A 22,022-nucleotide genomic window follows, 5' to 3' on the forward strand; every position below is an offset into this window, starting at 1 on the left:
TGTCTGAATGGACAGTGGCATTGAACACCAGAGCATCAGAGACAGGTGAGTTTTTTTTTAATATTTAACACCTACCTTGCAAAATCTCTGTATCCTGGACAACCCCTTTAAATGTGCCAGTCCTGCTTGTTTTGTAAGCAGTGTTCCAGAGCACATCTGTATCTCACAAAGACTTGAGGTCCCAATTTTGTGAGCTAATGTCTGCATAAGGGTTTAGGGCGGCGCGGTCATATGCAGTCATACTGCCATAGGCATGTAGAGCATGAGCAGCAGCTTTCAAAAATAATAGTCAGTTACACAATAAACATAAACACAGCTTTAAAGTAACCATATAAAAGCAATGTGGGTTTTTTTTTAATACCAACCAACCACCTTCCTATTTTTGTATAATAGTAGAATTTTTCCTTTTTAACGGTCTAAAAGTCAGACTTAATTACTGACGTATTTTCTTCTTAGTGAGCAGGGTACGCCACATTCACATTTGAAGAGCAGGTTGCAATTGAGATGTTTTATGAATTACAGATTCCTGCATTTTATACAGATCAAAGCAAACAGGGATCAGTGAATTGATTTTGTTTTGTTTCCTGACTTATTATGACATAAGAATTGAAATGCAGCACAATATTATGGTACAGCCATGAAGCTAAGATAAAACTCATAATTGTCACTTTGATCTTAGGAAACTCATCTTCTTCTTTGTTGAGTACTGTAAGCAATTTGCCAATAAAGCTGTTCAGCATTAGCTTTGTCATCATAACATCACTTAATTACTATTGTTAAACTCAATATAATCCCATTGTTGTGCTCTGGATTATTTTTCCCTTTACAAATACAAGTGGGATGTTCTTCTGTTTATTGTGATGAAGATGAACAAAAGAAGCATAAGGAAACATCTGTGAAATAATTAATAGCATTATTACCACTTTTGTTTACTTGCTGGTTCTCCAATGGGATTTGATTCCTTTTAATTCACCAGTTTTACATTCACTGCATCATGTTGTTTCTTTACTTGTTGTCACTTTCCATGATGATAGTTTAAAGATGAGTTCCAAGGATATGTACATAGTTATTCTTTAAGGAACTCTAGAACATTAATTCAGGGAAAGATTGATGTCTTGGGAATAATGAGCTTATATTCTGATTAGAGAAAGTGTTTTCCATGATCACATGGATTTTTCTTTTCATTGTGTACAGTATAGTAATAGTTTATATACAAGTGTATTATGTGCTTAAAGGGTTTTAGTCAGCCCATAAAATGATTTACCAGAAGCTTTATTAATTTGCCCACCAGTCTCTCTTTCTAGACCACCAACAATGTGCAATATATATACAGTACATACCAAAAGTTTGGACACACCTTCTCATTCAAAGAGTTTTCTGTATTTTCATGACTATGAGAATTGTAGATTCACACTGAAGGCATCAAAACTATGAATTAACACGTGGAATTATGTACTTAACAAAAAAGTGTGAAACAACTGAAAATATGTCTTATATTCTAGGTTCTTCAAAGTAGCCACCATTTGCTTTAATTCCTGCTTTGCACACTCTTGGCATTCTCTTGATGAGCTTCAAGAGGTAGTCACCGGAAATGGTTTTCAATTCACAGGTGTGCCCTGTCAGGTTTAATAAGTGGGATTTCTTTATAAATGGGGTTGGGACCTTCAGTTGTGTTGTGCAGAAGTCAGGTGGATACACAGCTGATAGTCCTACTGAATAGACTGTTAGAATTTGTATTATGGCAAGAAAAAAAAGCTGCTAAGTAAAGAACAAGGAGTGGCCATCATTACTTTAAGAAATGAAGGTCAGTCAGTCTGAAAAAATGGGAAAACTTTGAAAGTGTCCCCAAGTGCAGTTGCAAAAACCATCAAGCGCTACAAAGAAACTGGTTCACATGAGGACCGCCCCAGGAAAGGAAGACCAAGAGTCACCTCTGCTGCAGAGGATGAGTTTATCCAAGCCACCAGCCTCAGAAATTGCAGGTTAACAGCAGCTCAGATTAGACACCAGGTCAATGCCACACAGAGCTCTAGCAGCAGACACATCTCTACAACAACTGTTAAGAGGAGACTTTGTGCAACAGGCCTTCATGGTAAAATAGCTGCTAGAAAACCACTGCTAAGGACAGGCAACAAGCAGAAGCGACTTGTTTGGGCTAAAGAACACAAGGAATGGACATTAGACCAGTGGAAATCTGTGCTTTCGTCTGATGAGTCCAAATTTGAGATCCTTGGTTCCAACCACTGTGTCTTTGTGAGATGCAGAAAAGGTGAACAGATAGAATCTACATGCCTGGTTCCCACCATGAAGCATGGAGGAGAAGGTGTGATGGTGTAGGGTGTGCTTTGCTGGTGAAACTGTTGGGGATTTATTCAAAATTGAAGGCATACTGAACCAGCATGGCTACCCCAGCATCTTGCAGCGGCATGCTATTCCATCCGGTTTGCGTTTAGTTGGACCATCATTTATTTTTCAACAGGGCAATGACCCCAAACACACCTCCAGGCTGTGTAAGGGCTATTTGACCAAGAAGGAGAGTGATGGGATGCTACGCCAGATGACCTGGCCTCCACAGTCACCAGACCTGAACCCAATTGAGATGGTTTGGGGTGAGCTGAAGGCAAAAGGGCTAACAAGTGCTAAGCATCTCTGGGAACTCCTTCAAGACTGTTGGAAGACCATTTCAGGTGACTACCTCTTGAAGCTCATCAAGAGAATGTCAAGCGTGTGCAAAGCAATAATCAAAGCAAAAGGTGGCTACTTTGAAGAACCTAGAATATAAGACAAATTTTCAGTTGTTTTACACTTTTTTGTTAAGTATACACTCACCGGCCACTTTATTAGGTACACCTGTCCCACTGCTCGTTAACACTTAATTTCTAATCAGCCAATCACATGGCGGCAACTCAGTGCATTTAGGCATGTAGACATGGTCAAGACAATCTCCTGCAGTTCAAACCGAGCATCAGTATGGGGAAGAAAGGTGATTTGAGTGCCTTTGAACGTGGCATGGTTGTTGGTGCCAGAAGGGCTGGTCTGAGTATTTCAGAAACTGCTGATCTACTGGGATTTTCACGCACAACCATCTCTAGGGTTTACAGAGAATGGTCCGAAAAAGAAAAAACATCCAGTGAGCGGCAGTTCTGTGGGCGGAAATGCGTTGTTGATGCCAGAGGTCAGAGGAGAATGGCCAGACTGGTTCGAGCTGATAGAAAGGCAACAGTGACTCAAATAGCCACCCGTTACAACCAAGGTAGCCAGAAGAGCATCTCTGAACGCACAGTACGTCGAACTTTGAGACAGATGGGCTACAGCAGCAGAAGACCACACCGGGTGCCACTCCTTTCAGCTAAGAACAGGAAACTGAGGCTACAATTTGCACAAGCTCATCGAAATTGGACAATTGAAGATTGGAAAAACGTTGCCTGGTCTGATGAGTCTCGATTTCTGCTGCGACATTCGGATGGTAGGGTCAGAATTTGGCGTCAACAACATGAAAGCATGGATCCATCCTGCCTTGTATCAACGGTTCAGGCTGGTGGTGGTGGTGTCATGGTGTGGGGAATATTTTCTTGGCACTCTTTGGGCCCCTTGGTACCAATTGGGCATCGTTGCAACGCCAAAGCCTACCTGAGTATTGTTGCTGACCATGTCCATCCCTTTATGACCACAATGTACCCAACATCTGATGGCTACTTTCAGCAGGATAACGCGCCATGTCATAAAGCTGGAATCATCTCAGACTGGTTTCTTGAACATGACAATGAGTTCACTGTACTCCAATGGCCTCCACAGTCACCAGATCTCAATCCAATAGAGCATCTTTGGGATGTGGTGGAACGGGAGATTCGCATCATGGATGTGCAGCCGACAAATCTGCGGCAACTGTGTGATGCCATCATGTCAATATGGACCAAAATCTCTGAGGAATGCTTCCAGCACCTTGTTGAATCTATGCCATGAAGAATTGAGGCAGTTCTGAAGGCAAAAGGGGGTCCAACCCGTTACTAGCATGGTGTACCTAATAAAGTGGCCGGTGAGTGTATAATTACACATGTGTTAATTCATAGTTTTGATACCTTCAGTGTGAATCTACAATTGTCATAGTCATGAAAATATAGGTAGTCCTCGGGTTACGACGTTTCGTGGTTACGACTAGAGATGAGCGAGTAGGTCCTTGCTAGTCGGGAGTGGTGGCAGCTTGCATTTATTTGGGAGCTGACTTTTTCTCATAGGAATGCATTGGCCAGCATTGATTGGCCAGTGTACAGCATTCGGCCAATCAACACTGGTTCTGCCGGAGGCTCGTCTGTGAGCAGGCGGAGTCTAAGATCGGACCACAGCAATCTCCATTGTGGTCCGATATTAAACTCCGCCTCCTCAGACGAGCCTCCAGCAGAACCAGCGTTGATTGGCTGAATGCTGTACACTGGCCAATCAATGCTGGCCAATACATTCCTATGAGAAACAGTAAACATAACTTACTCCCGCATAAAAGCAAGCTGCCCGCTCTCCCTGTACAGTACGTGATTTAGTGTGCAGCGACTCAGAACCGAGGAAGACTGTACTGTACTGTATATGAGCCGCTGCACACTAAATCACGTTGATCCGTTCCTACGCGGCGTCGTATGGTACAGTTACGTATGTTTCCATTACTTACGTCGAAATTTGGTTTACGACGCCGCGTAAGAACGGATCAACGTCGTAAGTCGAGGACTACCTGTACAGAAAACTCTTTGAATGAGAAGGTGTGTCCAAACTTTTGGTCTGTGTATTTATATTTATATATCAGTGACATATATAGATGTGTATTGTGAGATTATACTTGGGAAAACCTTTGCTGGGGTCAAAGGACACATGTCTATTTTATCAAACCAGGCCCAACTACAGTAGATACGTATAAGCTGACACTGAATCAGGTTTTATCGATAGAGTTGTAGTTTTACAGAACATAAAAGAAAACAAAAATAAGAAAATCCCTGCCTGTCTGGCACTTCATAGAGAATTAACCCCCTCCCTGCAGCAGTTTTTTTTTATTTTTGTTTTTACTTCAACTTTCTAAAATCCATAATTTTCTAATTTCTCCATTCACAGAGCCATATGAGGGCTTAATTTTTGTGGGACAAATTGTACTTAGTAGTGGTGCCATTTAATATTCTATATGATGTACTGGGAAAGTGGGGAAAAAAAATCAGTATGGAGTGGAATAAGAAAAAAACTGCATTTGTGTGACTTTCTTACAAGCTTTGTTTTTACAGCATTCTCTGTGCAGCCAAATTGATGTTACCTGTATTCTGTGGGTTGCTGTGATTGCAGCCAGCTACACCAAATTTTATATAATTTTTATGTTTTAACACCTCTTGGAGTTGCCATATTCTGACACCCATGAATGCAGGACGTTATCCTCCATTAAAAAGGGAAACGAACATGATGGAAGATGGCTTCTGTCATGCAGTTTACATTAGTGAAGGGATACAGTGTGTGACCATTCTCTGTGACAGTTTAATGTCCGTTGCTGTCATCCTATGATGGATGAAAGCAGTTGACATTTACAATGGTAGTGTGAACTGCCCCGAACACTTCTATTTTTGAAATCATTCTGACTTTTTCCTCACCTGCCAGAAACATGTCACATGTACTTAGTTTAGGGAAAGCTCATGTCTAATTTTCAGTGTGTAGTTTCAGGTGTTACAGTGAAGAGTAATACAGAAATTTGAGTTGCTTTCAAGTTTTTGGTGATTTTTTTGGTTAGCTATGGCATCCTAAAGTCTGAATTGAAATTTTCAATGAAAGAGAAGTACCAATTAAGGACCAGACCCCACTTTGCGAAAATGCAGTCTTTTGACTGTGGCGGAAATGCTGCGTTTTGGAGGACCTGAAAAGTAATGGGATTCTGGCTGATCCCATCCATACATTGCAGAAAAAAGCTGCAGCACTAAAGCTGCTTTTTTGAAAATCACAGCAAGTCAATTACACCTGCGGAAACACTGGCGTTTTCTGGATAGGTTAATAGGGGAAGAAAGTCAGCAGAGAAAAACTCTTCAAAATCGGGGAAAAAAATGCTGTGGAAAAAATGCACCATGGTTTTTTTTTTTTTTTTTTTTTTGCTCCATTTATTTTTTGCTGCGCTTTTGCTATATGGGGCCTTAGTCTAAGGGTCCATTCACACAGAGAAAAATGATCCCATTAAAATCAATGGGAGGTTTTTTTTTTCAACGTGGAAAATTGCACACCAAATTCCTCACCATTTTCCTCCGTGTGAATGGACCCTGGTTTGTAAAAGAGATCACTAAACTCATACATCTGAAAAAGCAAGAAACACTAGCACCCAAATTTCTAGCAGTCATTAAGAATGTAATTTAAGTCTACATTAATGAGCAGCTTAGAACTTGAGTCATTGCTTTAAATTAATACTTGTGCGATTTCTTTATAGTAGACAAATACTTTCCGCCCTCTTCCTGTCCTCATCTTACCTGACTTACTGGATGATAATTTCTCTTGTAGGTTCTACTTTCTCTCCTTCATGTGTTAGTTAGGGAGGTTGAAAAGAACTTTTGGCTTTCATTATAAATTGCGTGCTGTTATAACTAACCACACATTTCCCTCCGTGATGACTAGCCCTTGCATTGTTGTTTCTTGACGGCAAAGGAAAATTAACCTAGGACAGAACATCTTGTGTTTGTTTCTTCAATTATCCTGCTATGTCTTGAGCATTTAGTTGAAACTTATAATGCAAAGATTTTTCACAAGATAGTAAAAGTACATAAATTGTATTGTTTAAGCCTTTATACTACAAAGTTTGTTAAAAGGGGTTGTCTGGGATAGAGATGATCGAGTAGGTATTCGATCGAATACTACAGTATTCGAAATACTCGTACTCGATCGAGTACCACTCGCTATTTGAATGTAAAAGTTCGATGCAGAACCAGCATTGATTGGCCGAATGCTATACAGTCGGCCAATCAACGCTGGTTCTTCTCCTACCTTTAGAAGTCTTCTCCGTGCAGCGTCCCTGCGGCGTCTTCCGGCTCTGAATTCACTCGGCCAGGCATCAGGCCTGAGCAGAGCCGACTGCACATGCCCGCTTGTAGTGCGGACATGCGCAGTCGGCTCTGCCCAGGCCCGATGCCTGGCAGAGTGAATTTAGAGCCGGAAGACGCCGTGGGGACGCTGCACAGAGAAGACTTCTCGGAGGATCAAGCCCGACCCTCACTCGTGGACTTAGTAAGTATAATTTGATCGAACGTTGCCTACCACTGAAACGAGCATTCTCACCCCATAGACTATAATACGGTTCGATATTTGATTCGAGTAGTCGAATATTGAGGGGCTACTCGAAACGAATATCGAACCTCGAACATTTTACTTTTCGTCCATCTCTAAATAAAGATTGGTTCAAGGCAGTGGATAGTGTGAAATAAAAAAGAAGCAGTACTTAGCTCCTCCCCTAGCGCCATATTTATCTGCCTGCAGTGGTGGCACCATGTGAACAGTGTGTCACTGCTGCATGGCCTGGGCTTTGGTGCTGGACTGTCAATGGATCCACCTGGTAAACACTATTTCTTTTGTAATTGTGCAGCATTCTCTGTCTTTTCCCAAACTTTCGATAAAGCTCATTTACACCTAAAAATTTACTATGCTGATAATACACATGAAAAATAAATATACACAGTATCAAATCCTGAGCTCCGTATGTCAGCATTGCACAAATTATACCCATGGAAAAGTGTTGGAAATGCTGGCGGTTTCCTTATAGGGATAATGAAAGAAGAAAGTCTGGAAACCTCCGCGGGATTTCTGTGAAAGCGTTGCGTTGTTGCTGCAGTTTTTCCTGCAGCGCTTTTTAGCTGCAGCCCTCTATGTGGGGCCTTAGTATAAAGGTCAAATGCAATATACTACTACTAATATACCTCCCCTGGATAATACCTCAGCTACTGGGCCACCGCTTGTGCATAGTATGTTGCTTATTGAATTTTAGGTAGATGTACTTGTCTATGTATTCCAGCAGGCAGGTCCAGTGTAGTAAGTTTGGAAATAGCAAACTAAATAACTGATTGAAGGCTTGCTATCATTGCGATTTACATTTCCCATTTATAGACTGGTTTAGGTTTCAACTTTAACCTGTGTGAAACCTGTCTGTAAAACCTATTTTTTAACCTGTTTTATTTGTGTGTAAAAATGTAAATGAACTGAGACATGAGTCACAATTGTGGAATTTTACTCCCTCCCTGCCCTACAGCAGCTATAAGCAACTGCAACCGTGGCAATTACCCTGTTTCCTTACTAAACCATGTTTTTAGTTACATGCTGTTAAAATATAATCAAAATGTTTTTAGTTTGTATATAGTTACAACAAAAATTCTCTTGTCACAATTTAAAAGAATAACATTAACAAGATATCAGACGGTCCTTTCTTAATTCTATTATTATTATTAGACGTTTTATACAATAAATATAAACAAGACATGAAACAATCAGAGTCAAAAGTAGCAAGTTGCCAATTGCACAGAAGGGTATTATTATAGGACAAAAAGTGATAAACAACCAGCTAACAAGTGTCTGTGTTTGAAAACACAAAAATCCATCAAAAATTAGGAGATCACACTGTATAATAACACACATAAAATATGTGCGCAGAAAACCGAAAGTAAGTGGATAAGAGGGCGGAGGGCTAGGGAGCCTCAGACTGTCCATTTTGATGGTAATCCTTCATGCACGCTATTTATCCTATTAATATTATAAATGTGATTGTGAGTTTGTGGGTTTTGTGTGTTTGGATGTTTGTTCCTCAATCACGCAAAACCCACTCGACCGATTTGGCTGAAAGTTTCCACAAACATAGTTAATACACCCGATTGCGCAGTAGGCTACTTTTCGTTACAATAGCACACATACGTTTGTGCCAGGAACCCCACAAAACCAAACTCACACCACCATCTCTGCAATCTAACACACTTTGGACCACAGCAAGCCCCAAAATTCATATTGCCCTCTACAGCAGAGGTCAGCAACCCCACACAATCACATATACATATACTTTACCACTTTGCCCCTCACCTTAACGATACTCCAGGAGGCTCTCTTTAACGCTCCGGAGCAGCCATGTTTGCCAACCCCCACCGCTCTGACAATCCGCGACACCGCCCAGCCATATCAATACCCCTAAGTGGTCTAATAAATGCAAAAACAAAAAAAAGGAAAAAAAAATAAAATAAAAAATAAAAAGGATTACAAATTCAAATCCCCCCCATTTCCCTAGAACACATATAAAAGTAGTTAAATACTGTGAAACACATACATGTTAGGTATCCCTGTGTCCGAAATCGCCCGCTCTACAAAGCTATACAAATATTTTGCCTGGACGCATAACGCCATAGCGGCAAACATACTGAAAAGTCCAAAACCGCTGTTTTTTCACTATTTTCATTATCATACAAATATCAATCAAAAGTGATCAATCCAATAGCATTTCCCGAAAATGCAACAACTAAAAACTACACTTGGCCCCGCAAAAAAAGACATCCGCCGATATAGACAAATAAAAAAGTGACTGCTGTCAGAATATGGCTTTAAAAAACAAAAGAACTTTAAAGAACTTTAAAAAACAAAAAAATATCAACACACTACTGGTAGAAAATAACAAAGCATACAATGTCGTATATCGAGGTATATTAACTTCAAATACCTCTGTCCCAAAGACACTATGTACAGTTTCTCACAACACCATATAGCAGCTCAAATACAAATTCCCTTCAACACAAAAGTCTCACATATTCTCTGAATTTACAGCAAAAACAAGATACAAAGTTACATTTCATATCCCATACCTTATACACAGTACGAAAACCTTACCCACGCCTGTATTTACACACTTCTACAATCACCGCAGACGAAGTCGCGGGTACCAGCTAGGGGAACATAATTGTCACCTCTACTGGCTTGCAGATGCTGTAGCACATTTATACTTTTATGCTAAGGGCTCGTTCACATCTGCGCCTGAGGTCTCTGCTTTCTGGTTTCCGTTTTCTGCCCGGAACTGGGCAGGAGACGGAAGCCTGCAGGCATTTTTCAAACCCATTAAAATGAATGGGTTTGAAAAGTGTCTGGCCGTGAGCACCGGTGAGCATTTTGTGCTCTTCGCGGCGAAACTGTTTTTTTTTTAACTGGACACAAAGTTGGACATGCACTACTCCACTGTTTCACCGTGGAGAGCACAAAACGCTCACCGGCGCTCACGGCCGGACACGGTCTGACAGGTTTCCGTCTTCTGCATGCATATGGAGACCGGATGCAGGTGTGAACCCAGCGTAAGAATTATTTAAGAAATTAATATACATATATATATATATATATATATATATATATATATATATTTTTTTTTTTTACTAGACAACAGAATTTGCTGATCCTAAGGAGGCACACTGAGGGGTAAGTTCACGCAGGGTTTTTTGGTCAGGATTTTGAGGCCGTGTCCGCCTCAAAATCCTTACCAAAAATACGTCTCCCATTGAAATCAATGGGAGCTGCTCAGTTGTTTTTTACGGCTCCCGGAAAAAGAAGCGAGATGCTCATTCTTCAGGCCGTTTCGCCTCGCTCTTCGGCCTGAAAACACACCCTCCTCCGAACCAGGCTCATTCATTGGGCCTAATCCGGAGCGGAGTGCGCGGCTATCAGTCGTGACGGTTCCGGACCAAAAAACCCTGTGTGAACCTACCCTAAGGTTAAGGCCCCACATTGCGGAAACGCAGCTTATTTTGTTGCAGCTTTTGAGACAAAGCCAAGAATAGCTACATAAGGAATGGGAAATATGTAGGAATCTTCTAATACTTCTCTCTTCTGCCTAATCTACTCCTGGCTTTGACTCAAAAAGCTGCAGCAAATTCTGCAACAAAAAAAAAGCTGCATTTCCGCATCATGGGGCTTCAGCCTTAAACACCGCTTTTTTGTCCACAGCGTTTCCCGCCTTTGGCAAACCGCAGCGTTTATGCCACATGGGGCCCTGGCCTTAAGGTATTTTTTGGCCCAAAATCATCGTACTAATGATCTATTCACAGGACCCCACACAGATCAATCAGCTGTGTTGGAAGTTGCTGTTATAGAATGGGAGTGCTTGCAGGCAGCTCCTGTTCAAGTAATAGGAGTGGTTCTGTGGCCCCACCCACAGTATAGCAGTTGTTTTGTTAAATTGGGTGCAGTCTGCATGCGCTCCCATTCCATTGCACCATTTTAGGCTGAGTCCACATGGGGTATTTTGGTGAGGATTTTGAGGCCATATCCACCTCATAATCTTGACCAAAAAGACGGCTCCCATTGAAATCAATGGGAGCCAGTCCTTTCTTTTTTCCGGGAGCTGTTTGTTCTGGCTCCCGGAAAAAAAGAGCGGACATTCTCATTCTTCAGGCAGAGCCGCCTCGCGAGTCCGCCTGAAGACACTCCCTCCTCCCGACTAGGCCCATTCATTTGGGCTAATCCGGAGCGGAGTGCGTGACTGGATGCCGGTGCACTGCATTGGCATCCAGTCGCGGCTACTCGTATTTCGGACCAGAGCCTGAGGTGGCCTCCGCTTCAGATTGCTCTTGTAGTTCAATACAGGAGCGGCTTCCCAAAAATGGCTTCCGTCCGGCATGACAAAAGAAGGGAGGATCCAGCCGAAGATAGAGGAGTCGCTGGAGCGTGTTTTCGAGCAGCAGTGGGGACGCCCCCATCACATTTTCAGCGCTGGGGCCCGCCCCCATCGCTGCGAGAGAACTAATTTGCATACCGGGTTAAACCGGTATTTCTAAGGAACATTGCAGCGGAGACCACGTCTAAAGGTAAGAGACGAATAGCCTTTCTAAAGGCTATTCTGACGTGTGATAGCCAAAAAAATTCATTTCAATGGTAGAATCCCTTTAAGGGGATTAGGTTTTCGTTCTTCGGGTCCCCAAGTGGACCCGAAGAACGGAAAACCAAATGCTAGTGTGAACACAGTGTTACTGTTTAGTCCCTATTATACTAAGCTGGCTATACACCTCCACTTCAGCACAGACGTTTTGATCAGGAAAATGTATGTTCACATGGGATTCCTGGATACCTATAGTATAGTATATATGATAACAAACAGAAGGTGACTGCTGTGGTCCTTGTGAACCAGATGAATTATGTCACTTTTCTGTATACCTCCATCATACCTGAAATAATTTTAGTTGCTTTAAGTTTTGTTTGTTTGTTTTTTTCAGTATAAAACTAATCTTAGGGTGCATTCACACTGAGTAAACGCTAGCTTATTCTGAACGTAAAACACGTTCAGAATAAGCGGCGTCTAAAGCAGCTCCATTCATTTCTATGGGAGCGGGGATACGAGCGCTTCCCATAGAAATGAATGGGCTGCTTCTTTCACTCCGTGCAGTCCCATTGAAGTGAATGGGGAGTGACGGCGTGTACGCTCCGGCATGAGCAGAGCTTGCCGTATACGCCGGCACTCCCCATTCACTTCAATGGGACTGCACGGAGTGAAAGAAGCAGCCCATTCATTTCTATGGGGAGCGCTCGTATCCCCGCTCCCATAGAAATGAATGGAGCTGCTTTAGACGCCGCTTATTCTGAACGTGTTTTACGTTCAGAATAAGCTAGCGTTTACTCAGTGTGAATTCACCCTTAGGAAGTATATAAGGAACACATGTGGTAATTAATAAAATTGTTGTTGAAACGTACCTATTTCCCCATTAAGAATTTTACCTGCAGAATAAAGGAAGACATAATAGGACAAAAACCATTAGGCTAAGGCCTATATATTTCCTATTCCTTTTGTAGCTATTCTTGGCTTTGACTTAAAAATAATGCAGCAAATTGTGCATCAAAAAAAGCTGCGTTTCTGCAACGTGGGGCTTTAGAGTTAATGAGTTTCTGGGAGTATGGTACTTCGGCAAATTTAACACTAGACTGAAACATTTTTGTCTAACACCTCCAAAACCATTTTTAGGCTAAGGCCCCAAGTAGTGAGTTGCAGCCAAAAAATTGCTGTGGTAAAGACTAGAGATGAGCGAGTACTGTTCGAATCAGCCGATCCAAACAGCACGCTCGCATAGAAATGAATGGACGTAGCCGGCACGCGGGGGGTTAAGCGGCCGGCCGCCGTCAAAGCGGAAGTACCAGGTGCATCCATTCATTTCTATGGAGCGTGCTGTTCAGATCGGCTGATCCGAACAGTACTCGCTGATCTCTAGTAAAGACCGTGGTGGAAACGCATGTTGTTGTTTTTTTACATAGTTTTTCACAGAAAGTCCACAGAGTTTTGTGGGCTTTCTGCCCCTATTATACCTATACCGGAAATGCCAGCATTTACGTAGTTCTAATTCATATACTGCAATTTTCAAAAACACAAGCATTTTTGGAAACAAAGATTTTCGGCTACTTTTTTTCTGTAATGTGTGTATGGGATTAAACAAATTCCCATCCACTTTACAGGTATTATAAAACACAGCGTTTTCATAAGGTGGGGGTCCCAGCTTCAAACCACTTCAAAAACTCAGTGTTTTGATTACGACAAAAACGTTGCAGCAAAAAGCACTGCATTTTACATTGCCTGCCAAGTGAATGGGATTCTGGCTAAACCCCTCCACACATTGCAAAAAAAAAAAAAAAAATCCACAGTGGAAATGATAGAATTTCAAAAACGCTTGTGTTTTTGTAAATTCCAGGATGTCTGTTATACCTGCAGAAAGTCCGCAGAAGAAAACTCTGTGGATTTTCTGTGAACAATTTGTGATGATGAAATGGCAAGTTATAAGCTTTTAAAACCTTCCATTGGCTTATGAAATTTGACCTTAAAGGGGTTGTCCAGTTTCAGACCAACATTACAAGACAAATGTCATTGTTAGTATATAAAAACAATTGTATATCTTTTAAATGTACATTTTATATCAATTCCTCACAGTTTTCAAGATCTCTGCTTGCTGTCAATCATTCTGCTCACTTCCAGAGAATAAAAGCCAGTCCATCCATGATCATGTAAGGATCCATTCACACGGAGGATAATGGCGCTGAATTTGGTGCTGAATTTCAGCACTTAAAAAAAAGCCTCCCATTGACTTCAAAGGGTTCCTTTTTCTGCTAGCAAAATTTCAGTTCTGCTAGCAGAAAAAGGGACCCATTGAGGTCAATGGGAGGCTTTTTTTCAGCGCTCAAATTCAGCACTAAATTAAGCGCCATTTTCCTCTGTGTGAATGGATCCTAATGGATACACAGGTGCTCAGCTTGTTTTCAGACAGATGTCTGATAATATTGTGCCGTGCACCATCACATGGCCATGGACTGTGTACCACATGTCAGTGGATTGTATATCACATGATCACAGACAGATTTTTATCCATTGGAAGAAAGCAGAATGAATGACAACAAGCAGAGATCTACAAAACAATAATATTTGTTTCTCAGTATTGATCTGAAACTGGACAACCCTTGTACTATATATATATTCAGTTATTATATAATCTCCATGGTAATTAGAGTGCAATGATACCATAAGATTAACTTCTCCTTCCCTTAGTTTTCGTCGTTTTTGTATTGGTACCATGGACAATTGGCATTTTAGTTAGAAGGATAGAAGTAGTGGGGCCATCTGGACGGATGCTGGCATCCCTCAATCTGTGGGATTAGTATTCACACACTTTGTGTAATTAGGGTGGCTCTATTTCACTATCCTGTGGAAAGAATAAATGAAGGGAGTTAGGAATTGTCCATGTAACTTGTATAAAAATGATAAAAAGGGGGGAGTTGTTAGAGTAATTCTCAGTCCCTTATATATATGTACTTATTTTCTTATATGAGAAAAGTCTGAAGCAAGGTTTCAGTCTCCATTTTACTATAAGATGGCTACTGATGATATTGATACACCAGAGATTTTGTCCATTTTGTAATCTTGAACCGTGTACTATTTAGGAAACCAGATGCTATCATTTTCATACAATGTGACCATAGAAAAAGGGTCATGTTGCCAAACAAAAGGGTTATTTTGACATGTATTTTTGCCTAATTTCTTAGAATTGTTATTTGAGCAACTTGATTAGATGCCAATGACTAGTCCTACCTCGATCGATGTACTCTGTGTATTCAAGCTTATAAAATAGACGGTCTCTGGGTGGAGCTTCATAGAGCCCTGTCCATTCTGTCCAGACACAGCCAAAAAGATCAACATGTCTGTCTGTCTTTGTCACCGGTGACAATCTGACTATACAATCTATCTGGTAAGAACCGATTAACCGATTAATTACTCTAACACTAGTCATGTGGGGCAAGGTGCAGCTTCATCTAGTAATGCTGTCATCACAATCAATAACTCCCTATAAGGCCAGCAGTTAGGTAGGATATCAGGCTGACGTTCAGCAGCTCAGGACATGTCAGTCACATTGCACTGGGTGTCATTCAGTACAATGACTGCGTGATTGAATAAAGCTGCTCCCCGTGACTTGCTTAAAAATGTCTTAACTTGACTTTTGAGTAACAGAAATCTTAGTGAGGGACACCTTAAGAAAGGTCATTACTTGATGCTGGTCAGTTTAGGGTGGAAAAACACATAATAGGTTCCCTTTAATCATTGGGTCCTGAACTAAACTTTCCATCACCCAGGGAAAAGATTCATTTTACTGTGCTTACTTTGTATCTAAATACATAATAGTGGCTTTTTGGCGCCCCCGACAGACAACCATGGTTGAAGGTTGGAAGAAAGAGAAAGTTGTTTGTGGTGGTAAATTTAATTTTTCCTTAAATTTAGAAAATATTGAGTTGTCCATGGTTGACAAATCTATTATACACACCAACCCTCTCCTTGCCCATTGGGTAAATAATTATGGGGGGGTTATGGTGCTTGTCATCTTTATGGCTCTCCCTAGAGCATGTAGTATGTATACTAAAGTGTAAAATTTGGTGAATTGGGCATCTTTTGAGTAGTACGCAAACTAAAAGGTTTAATAAATCCAGTCATTTAATGTGCATCTCCCCCAAACATATGAAATGGTCACCACCATGTTACAAAGCACGTTACAGTGATAACCATAATAACTTTGTTATATATGTCACTTTTGTAAATATACAGATAAACAACTTTGAAGGCTTGTGCATTTGACGCAGTTGGTGCACTGGGGGTGGACTTTTAGCTTGATGGAGCTCTGCTCTTGGAGCTTCCGCCTCACAGACTATAGCTATAAACGACTTGCATAGTAGACAAAAATGTTTTTTTTTTTTTTTTTTTTTTTTATGTTTATATATTAGACATGCATCAAATGTGATCTCTATTCTGTCAAAAGCTAACTCCTGAAACGTATCTTGTTTACTTCAGATGTTCTCTACCTATGATTTTTGTAAGATCATAACTCATCATAGGTAGGAATTAAAGTTAGTTACTTCATTTTTCACATTCTCCTCCTCTTTGACATTATATTAATATTGGGTCTTTTGGAATTTAAAAAAATTAGAAATTTATACCTATATACTGTAAAGGTAATAAAGCGATATTCTGAATAATACTTTATTGTAATGCTGTTGTCCATGTTGTCATGCATCAGCTAACTTTGCATGGTACATGTCCAATAATATAAACCAATAATCTAAATTTATCTCTATTTCACACCAGACTGATATGTGTGGTGTCTAATGCCAAGCCTGAGAGGATTTGTGAATATCACCTGCATATAAAAGAGCCATTTGTGTCCTTTCCACCTACAGTACTACCATAATACAATATAGTTCCTTCATATGTTATTTAATGCTAGGTTCTCATTAGCATTCGTGTTTCGATCCTTCAGGTCCACTTGGGAACCTGAAAAACAGACACCCTATTCACTTAAAAAAATTTTACACACGGAAACCCACGAACTCCATAGACTATAATGGGGCCTGCCCAGTTTCCGCATAAAACGGTGGAGAGTAAAATCCTCCTTGCAAGAATTAAGCAGAATCTGGGACGGAGTGGCTCGAATGCTAGTGTGAACCTAACATTCGTTACATAGTTTAGTTGTGCCGTTTTATTAATAGGAGGATTTACAGTGCTTGGCAAGTTGTACCTGTAGGCTCCGAAAATGTAAATCCAGTACTAGAGAGGCATATTTGGATAATACAGGCCTTTATTAATACATTATCATGTTACCATAGGTGCTGGATGCAGGAAGAGTAAAAGAATATGATGAACCCTTCAACTTACTCCAAAATAAAGAAAGTCTTTTTTACAAAATGGTCCAGCAAGTGGGAAGAGCAGAAGCATCCTCTTTGACAGAGACAGCCAAACAGGTAAGTTGTCTGCCGAAGGAGAATAGATTGTTCCTGGAGTGTTAACCTGTAGAGATGAGCAAACACTGTTCGGATCAGCCGTTCTGAACAGCACGCACCCATAGAAATGAATGGAAGCACCTGTGACGCTGACTTTGCTGGCGGCCGGCCGGCGTCACAGGTGTTTCCATTCATTTCTATGGGTGTGTGCTGTTCGGATCGGCTAATCCGAACAGTGTTCGCTCATCTCTATTAACCTGTGATAACTTGACTTCTGTAATAGTGTGGATGTTGGTGAGCAGTTTGTAACTAGTGAAATGGCTGGTTGTTTGCATATTTGGTAATATTTTCATCATAACGGTGAACAGTGCTTGCCACCATACTATTTCTCTTACTGTGCGGTTCCTGCCCAATTCTTTCAGCTGTTGATACAGCTGGGCCTGCCTATAGGACAGGTGCTCCCCTCCTCCCTGCAACTTGAAGGGTTAAGATGCACACCTATGAGCCTTTCCCAGCTAATCACAGACAGTCCTCACGTATTTAAATATGCTCAGGCCCTAGTAAGATGTCTGAGCAATGTAAGATCACAACTTGGCTTTTACTACTGGATTTCTGCTAGTTTGGCCTGCATACTCATGGTTTTCCTGTGCATAGGCCTTTCACCTGTTTCCTAGCTCCACATTTCTCAGTTCATCCTGCTCTGCCTTATTCCTGTTACTGACCATGCCTTTCCCTACTGAACCTGACCTTCAGCCTCTGAGGTTGAATGGTATAAACTTACCCATGAAGTCAGCTGTACTGCCTGACCCCTGGTGCTAGGGCCTGACATATCTCTGTCCTTTGACCAGCAGTCACTAATAATGGGACCACTGCTAGAGGTGACAATCGTTTAGCCTTCCATTAGCAAAGTCCAAACAGATCCCTGTGTGTGTGTGGGGGGGGGGGGGGGGGGGTTAAAGGGTGAATAGCGGATAGGCTACTTAGACAATACCCTATGAAGTAGCCTAAAGACAAACCAGATAAGTGGCATGATGGTTCCACAACCCTTTGCCCTTTACAGTTTCGGAAATATCTCTAGTAATGATCAATGTAAACTATATGTAACCATAAGTAAAAATGGGAAAAAATTATTTTCAGGTATATGAATCTTCTGTCTTGTTGTGTTGTCACTGCTGTGGCAGTCTGTAGATCCAGACTGAAGATTCCTGTGATGCAAACTATTACTAAACCTTATTAAAGTCAGCTATTCTAAATAGAAATACTTTTACACATAATTTAAGCTGCTTATATATAAAAATGGTGTAATGTTAGAAAATCCATTACTGTATACATATTACTTCCTGCACTATAGGTCAGTTTGAAACTCCAGATAATTGAGTTATGAATAGGCTTATTGCATGTTTATCCTTAAAGCTTCAGGCACTTTAAATAAAAGTATGAGCCTATACCTTTCAATGGGCCTTTACTCACAGCCATAGTTTTTGCATCTGTGGGTTCAGGACGAATTGAAGACCTGCACAATATGGAACATGTCCTACACCTGTCCATATTTGAGGCTCTGTCAATTCATTTTCAATGTATGAGTCAGTGAAAATCAGGGATTATACATGGATACCAATCCGTGTCATCTGTGTTGGTTTTTCTGACCCGTACACTGCACAAGATCGTGTGCATGTAGTCTTACTGAGAGGGAGGAAAATAAAACTAAACTGCCCATTGCCTTGATCCCTCCTATCAGTTGCAGCAATTCATTCTCACCAGGGAAACTTTCAGCTAAGTTGTGCTGTGTTCGCCATAGCAAAAATGACCTTTTTTCCGGGTGAATTCCTGCTTCCATATCTTGTCATGCTCAGAATGACTGTGTGGACGAACTGCATGTATAGTATTATTGTCAGTTTTACGGTGAATGGATACATATGTATACCCTCTCAGTTCAAGCAAGTGAATATTAAATTGACTTTTCAGCCCTGAAGCTAAATAGCAGGGTCGCCCTGCAATAAGCCAATGCATCTCAATTTTGTCCATGTTTAATGCATTATGCAAGCTTTAGGCAAAACTAGGCTTCGGAGTTTAGTTGCTCCATAGTGAGTCCATTTCTATCTCTATTTAACAGCCTCAAATGTAAACTTTAAAGGACACAGAAAAAATCATATTAGACAGTGCACGAAAAGTCTATTATTGTCAAACAAACATCAGTTTATGGCACTTGTGCTATATGTATATTGTAAACACATTTCCAAGACGCCGTACATTTATTTTTGGCCCAACTCGTGACAGATGTCAGCATTTGAAGATTGCATTTGCTTTTTGAAAGGCTTGAACAAAACTTTTCACATTCATCTGTGAAGGAAAAAAAATTGCATTTGAAGTCCCTTTTCTCCAGCATACACAGTGGCAGATAAGAGCACACAAGTCTTGACATTATTTCATTTTGTTATGCGCATCTGTCAAAGAACAGAGATACCATACAGCTCCTAAAAACTGCCGATTGTGTAACAGTGAAACTTGACAGCATTTCATTCCTTTTATATTCTGATTATACATTTATCAGGGAACCTGTATCTCTTCTAGTTCAGCTGGAAATCACAGGGATTGAAGCGCTGAAAGGCATGCTGAAAAAAAAAAATATCTTCTATTACTTGGGATCATCTTACGTTTTAAAGAAGTTGCTTGGATGAGGCTTTGTCAGAGCCTTAGCCTTCCATTCCATTATTGTGGTGTACTATCCATAGATCACATTTCTATAGGCCGTGTAACTGCTTTTGGTACAAATTAAACACTCTGATATTTCAAATATATGTACCTGGAAGTTTCAATGCTTGTCAATCATAGTTTGTAAAATATAGGGATTACAAGCTGATATTAACATCCAAATCCATTGTGTTTTGGTTTTATGTGTGAAAATGAGAAACCTTTTTGCTGACGCTAGGTTCCACACGCCTTTGTCACCCTGTTTTAATTTATCTTCGTGTTTTCAGTGCACAGAGTGACTGTCTTATCAGTATATTGTGGCCGTAGTTGCATCAATACTCGGTGGGATAACAGGCGTTCTATCATGTTGGTTTATTGGCAATTAATTCAGGCCATTGTTCAGATGATGTATTGGTGACTTTGCTGATTTCTACCAAGATTAAATTGTTTTATGTCAAATCCTTGCTTTTTATTTGAGATTTTTTTTATATGTATTATGTATCTGGATGTAGTCACTAACACAGTATTTCCTTTTGTCTTAGGTTTATCTCAACAAAATCCAAGAAGCAAGCAAGCCACCTACCAAGGACCCATCCGAACCATTTATTATTTTTGAAACCGCACTTTGACACTATTTGTGCAGGTTTATTCCAGTGTGCTTCAAGAAGCCTTCTGGCGGCCTGCGTGCTATGCCAGGTTCCTCAGTCAGTCCTCGGGCTGTCTTTAAAGTGCCAGCAGTTTTGGTGCATTCATATCTATGGTTAAGTATTGCTATCTGAAATCATTAGATTCTGAGGTAAAGCTGACTTTGTGGTACTGTAACTGAGAGTATCACTACTTGGCTCATGTCCACCTTTCAGTATAAGGAGAAAGTGTGTGTTCTTGGTGTCAGCAGAAACTTCCAGTACAACAAGACTTTGTTTTCCTTTAATTGTACTTGGCAGTATTTCCATCTACCCCGATCATCAGTGGTGTAGCCAAGTCTGTCCTTAGCTACTGTATGCAGGCCAGTGCCAACCATTCACATAGAAATGGAAAGGTTTGCAATACTATAAGTCACTCCAAAGTTCCTTCAGTTTCAAAGCAGCCTCAAATGATTTATACTTCATAGGTACTATGAAGTGCAATGAAAATAGACAGAAATCTTCAATGTAAGCGCCTCCCTTTGAATAGCACTTAGCTGGTAATGGTAATGAGCATTCTGTATTGATCTACTTGAAATTAGAAATGATTTGCCTTCTAATAGATTCAGCTAAGGCTGCTAGACCGAAACATAAACTTAACCAAAGCAAGCACAAGGCAGCCATTCAGGTATCCAGGAGAGTGAATGGAGGACTCCTCAGGTCATGTCTACTACTTCCCATCAGGTTTTTTCCCAAGTGCAAACATCAATGTCAATCCAGCTTAGTCTGACACATATAAGTGTGCCTTGAACTCTCTGGAAACAGATTGTGTTAATGTTTACACTGATGCTATTATTCTGACTGGTATTGTTTTTGTGATGTTGACGCCTTAATTGTGACATATAATAAGTCCATTACTCCGCAAATGGGGTCTGAAGTGCCGACTAGCAAACATGTTTCCATCATAATCTCTTTCACTTTCATGCTGTATTTTAAGCAACAATCAGTTAAATGCTATTAATGTAATTAGTATTCATGGTTCTCCGAGTTTCCTTCATTAATGCCAATTTCTATTCATAATAGTCTGCAATTAAGATACGCACTCTAAAGAAACCAGCAAATGCCGGCATTTAGTCTGTGTGAATGTCATTTATTCCTCTTTAGGCATATATGTGTTTAGCAGCTGATTGTTTCCATTTGTTGTACACTACAATGGTTACATGTTGACTTCTTTGAATGCAGATAAACAAAATTGTTTTTATTTTTCCTTGTCTGTTATGATTTGACTAAAGGGACACCCTTCTTATGTCACATGTCGCATCAGTCTCCTTTAATTCCAAAATATATGTGCATGCAGTGTTTAGACGTGTGTTGCGATAGATGATGGTGTCACAACTAACCATGTATCCAAACTTAAGGTTTAAAGAAAATTCTGTGAAATGGATATTTGGAGCTGTCCATGGTAGA

The 22,022-nt window shown here is 40.6% G+C and overlaps 1 protein-coding gene across 1 annotated transcript in view; it reads left to right on the top strand.

The window, feature by feature from the left end:
• Positions 1–21,816, top strand: part of ABCC4 (ATP binding cassette subfamily C member 4 (PEL blood group)) — a 222,411-nt gene extending 200,595 nt beyond the window's left edge. Inside the window, exons 30-31 of the mRNA XM_075265322.1 lie at positions 17,128–17,262; positions 20,475–21,816. Of these exons, the coding sequence (XP_075121423.1) occupies positions 17,128–17,262; positions 20,475–20,561 (222 nt within the window). The 3' untranslated portion in view covers positions 20,562–21,816. The remainder of the gene's footprint in view (positions 1–17,127; positions 17,263–20,474) is intronic.
• Positions 21,817–22,022: the final 206 nt, after the last annotated feature.

Source organism: Leptodactylus fuscus, chromosome 2 (assembly GCF_031893055.1).
Source record: "Leptodactylus fuscus isolate aLepFus1 chromosome 2, aLepFus1.hap2, whole genome shotgun sequence".
NCBI classification, from domain to species: domain Eukaryota; kingdom Metazoa; phylum Chordata; class Amphibia; order Anura; family Leptodactylidae; genus Leptodactylus; species Leptodactylus fuscus.